The 2,054-nt window shown below is 38.9% G+C and overlaps 1 protein-coding gene across 1 annotated transcript; it reads right to left on the reverse strand.

Annotated features, from left to right (window-relative positions):
* Positions 1–473: 473 nt before the first annotated feature.
* On the reverse strand, positions 474–1,838 carry LOC112510574 (protein BEARSKIN1-like). Its single transcript, XM_025116038.1, has 3 exons — positions 1,676–1,838; positions 1,291–1,589; positions 474–1,103 (listed from the first exon to the last, which is right to left on the reverse strand). Exons 1-3 carry the CDS (start codon positions 1,836–1,838, stop codon positions 474–476), a joined length of 1,092 nt encoding a protein of 363 aa, XP_024971806.1.
* Between the last annotated feature and the right edge of the window lie 216 nt (positions 1,839–2,054).

Consider the following 2,054-nt stretch of genomic DNA (forward strand, 5'->3'; position numbering starts at 1 on the left):
GTTATAATAACCAACCTCTCTATATATATATATATGTGTGTGTGTATTTATTATACTTTAGATATAACTTTTGTAAGTTTTGGAATTACTAATGATTTTATAAATATAAGAATTTATTTGTCATAAATATGTATTTAACAGGTTTTCAAAAGTCTTAAAGATCCAAGAATTTATTTAATAGATTTTAGAAATTCTATTGATTGTTTTTTGAATTTTCCCCGATATACAACAATAAAGAGATTGTCTAAACCATAAAAAATGTTATACATGGAATTAAAAATAAATATACATTGAAATAGAAATAATATTCAATTTTTTACGAAATCATGCCAATTCCAATGGAGATGAACCCAAAATAATTACTGGAATCAAATTGTTTGTCGTTTCATAAGTCCCGAGTCATCTTCGTTTCGATCCATGCTTTGGTTTAATTGTTTTAAAGAAGATCAACATGAGACATGTATATCATCGAGCTATTTTTCGTACCCCCAGAAGTCCTCTCCCCGCAACGAGAGGTGGTTGATCTCTTGCATCGAAGATGAAGATGGCGTTGCATCATTTCGATATCTCAACGCCCCTTTCGTTAAATTGACATCCTCGTTCGGCTGACCAAGATGTGAAGTTACAAGCCTATCGATCATCCCCCACTCGTTTAACGTTTGATCTTGTCTTAAATTCGCATTAACCATGCTTTGAGCTGGTTCACACGTATCGACTTCTAAACCAGGCTCACAAGCATGGTACCCTATATCGAGCTGGTTCTCACAGCTTCCACTATCACATTCTCTAGGGTTCGACATTAGTTGTTTGACCACAATTGGCGAATCTTCGGAGGGTAGATTCAAGAAACCATATCCAAGTGGCTTGTGGGTAGGGACGAGGTGAGGGTATTGATGAGTGTAATTGAGGCCTAAATCGAAGCTTTGTGGTTGATGGTATGGTAAATACTGATGATGGTCTTGGCCGTATGGGAAGGAACGAGGTTGATTCGTGGTGGTGTTGTGTCGTTCTGACCCTATGCCGCTACCACCCGATGCTTCGTTTCCCCCTATCTTGAATAGGTTTCGTTTTTTGAACACCCGACAAATCACCCATCCATCTTCCTATTAAAGAGACAAGTTACAAATATATAAAAGAATACACGTAATTATTAGTTGTTCACTCATTGGTATTAATTGGAAAAGGAAAGTTTTTAGGATAAGATGTACGCAAACATTTAATCTGTGGAACAAGAAAGAAGAATATAGATTAATCTGTGGAACTAGAAAGAAGAGTATAGATTCAACTTACGGAAGTAGAGATCGGAATGGGATTGAGAGGATCATGATGATCTTCGACATCTTCAAGGCGATACTCGTGCATGATCCAATCGGTCTTTTGGCCATGGGGAGCTCGTCCGCAATAAAAAACTAGGGTTTTCCTCATACCGATCTTCTTGAAGGTGTTACGGATGCACTTATCTCGTCCTGTTGCTTTCCAAAATCCAGCGTTTGTCGCTCTGTTCGTTCTCGATCCGGTAGGATACTTCTTATCCTTATGGCTGAAGAAGTACCATTCATTTTCAGGCGTTGACCCTATCTTACATCTCTCTATAAAATTATGGCAGAAAATTCGTTTGATTACATGGACGCCATTAAAATGAAAACAAGAAATGAAAAGAAGAAAAAGGGTTTACCTTGGAGGTCCCATGGCTCAATCTTGTTCAAGTCGACTTCCCTAATGACATCCATGTCAAACTTTTCAAAAGAAATCTTCTTCTTCAAGTAGTAATGAAGCAGTTCTTCGTCGGTGGGGTGAAACCGGAACCCCGGCGGAACACCACCGTTAGATGATGCCATGATTCACCGACAACCAGATCGACTTCACTTACTGCTTTGTGTGCGTGTGTGTGTGTTAATTTTGAGTAGGGTGATATCAACAATCATTTAGGTTTCAGTGCAAAGTGTTTTTATAGACTAGTGGGGAAGTTGACGGCCGGTGACGACGGCGGAGGTGTAGCCTAAAGCTGACGTAGATTGCAAGTAACAGGTATCTGGACTGACCATCAATGGCGA

Source organism: Cynara cardunculus, assembly GCF_001531365.2.
Source record: "Cynara cardunculus var. scolymus isolate 2C chromosome LG 3, CcrdV1, whole genome shotgun sequence".
In the NCBI taxonomy this organism is placed as follows: domain Eukaryota; kingdom Viridiplantae; phylum Streptophyta; class Magnoliopsida; order Asterales; family Asteraceae; genus Cynara; species Cynara cardunculus.

Coding starts and splice junctions, on each gene's coding strand:
- LOC112510574 (XM_025116038.1), bottom strand. CDS start 1,838: ATGGCATCATCTAACGGTGGTGTTCCGCCGGGGTTCCGGTTTCACCCC. Junction 1,590..1,675: donor TGAGCCATGGGACCTCCAAG/GTAAACCCTTTT, acceptor ATAATTTTATAG/AGAGATGTAAGATAGGGTCA. Junction 1,104..1,290: donor CCATTCCGATCTCTACTTCC/GTAAGTTGAATC, acceptor TCTCTTTAATAG/GAAGATGGATGGGTGATTTG.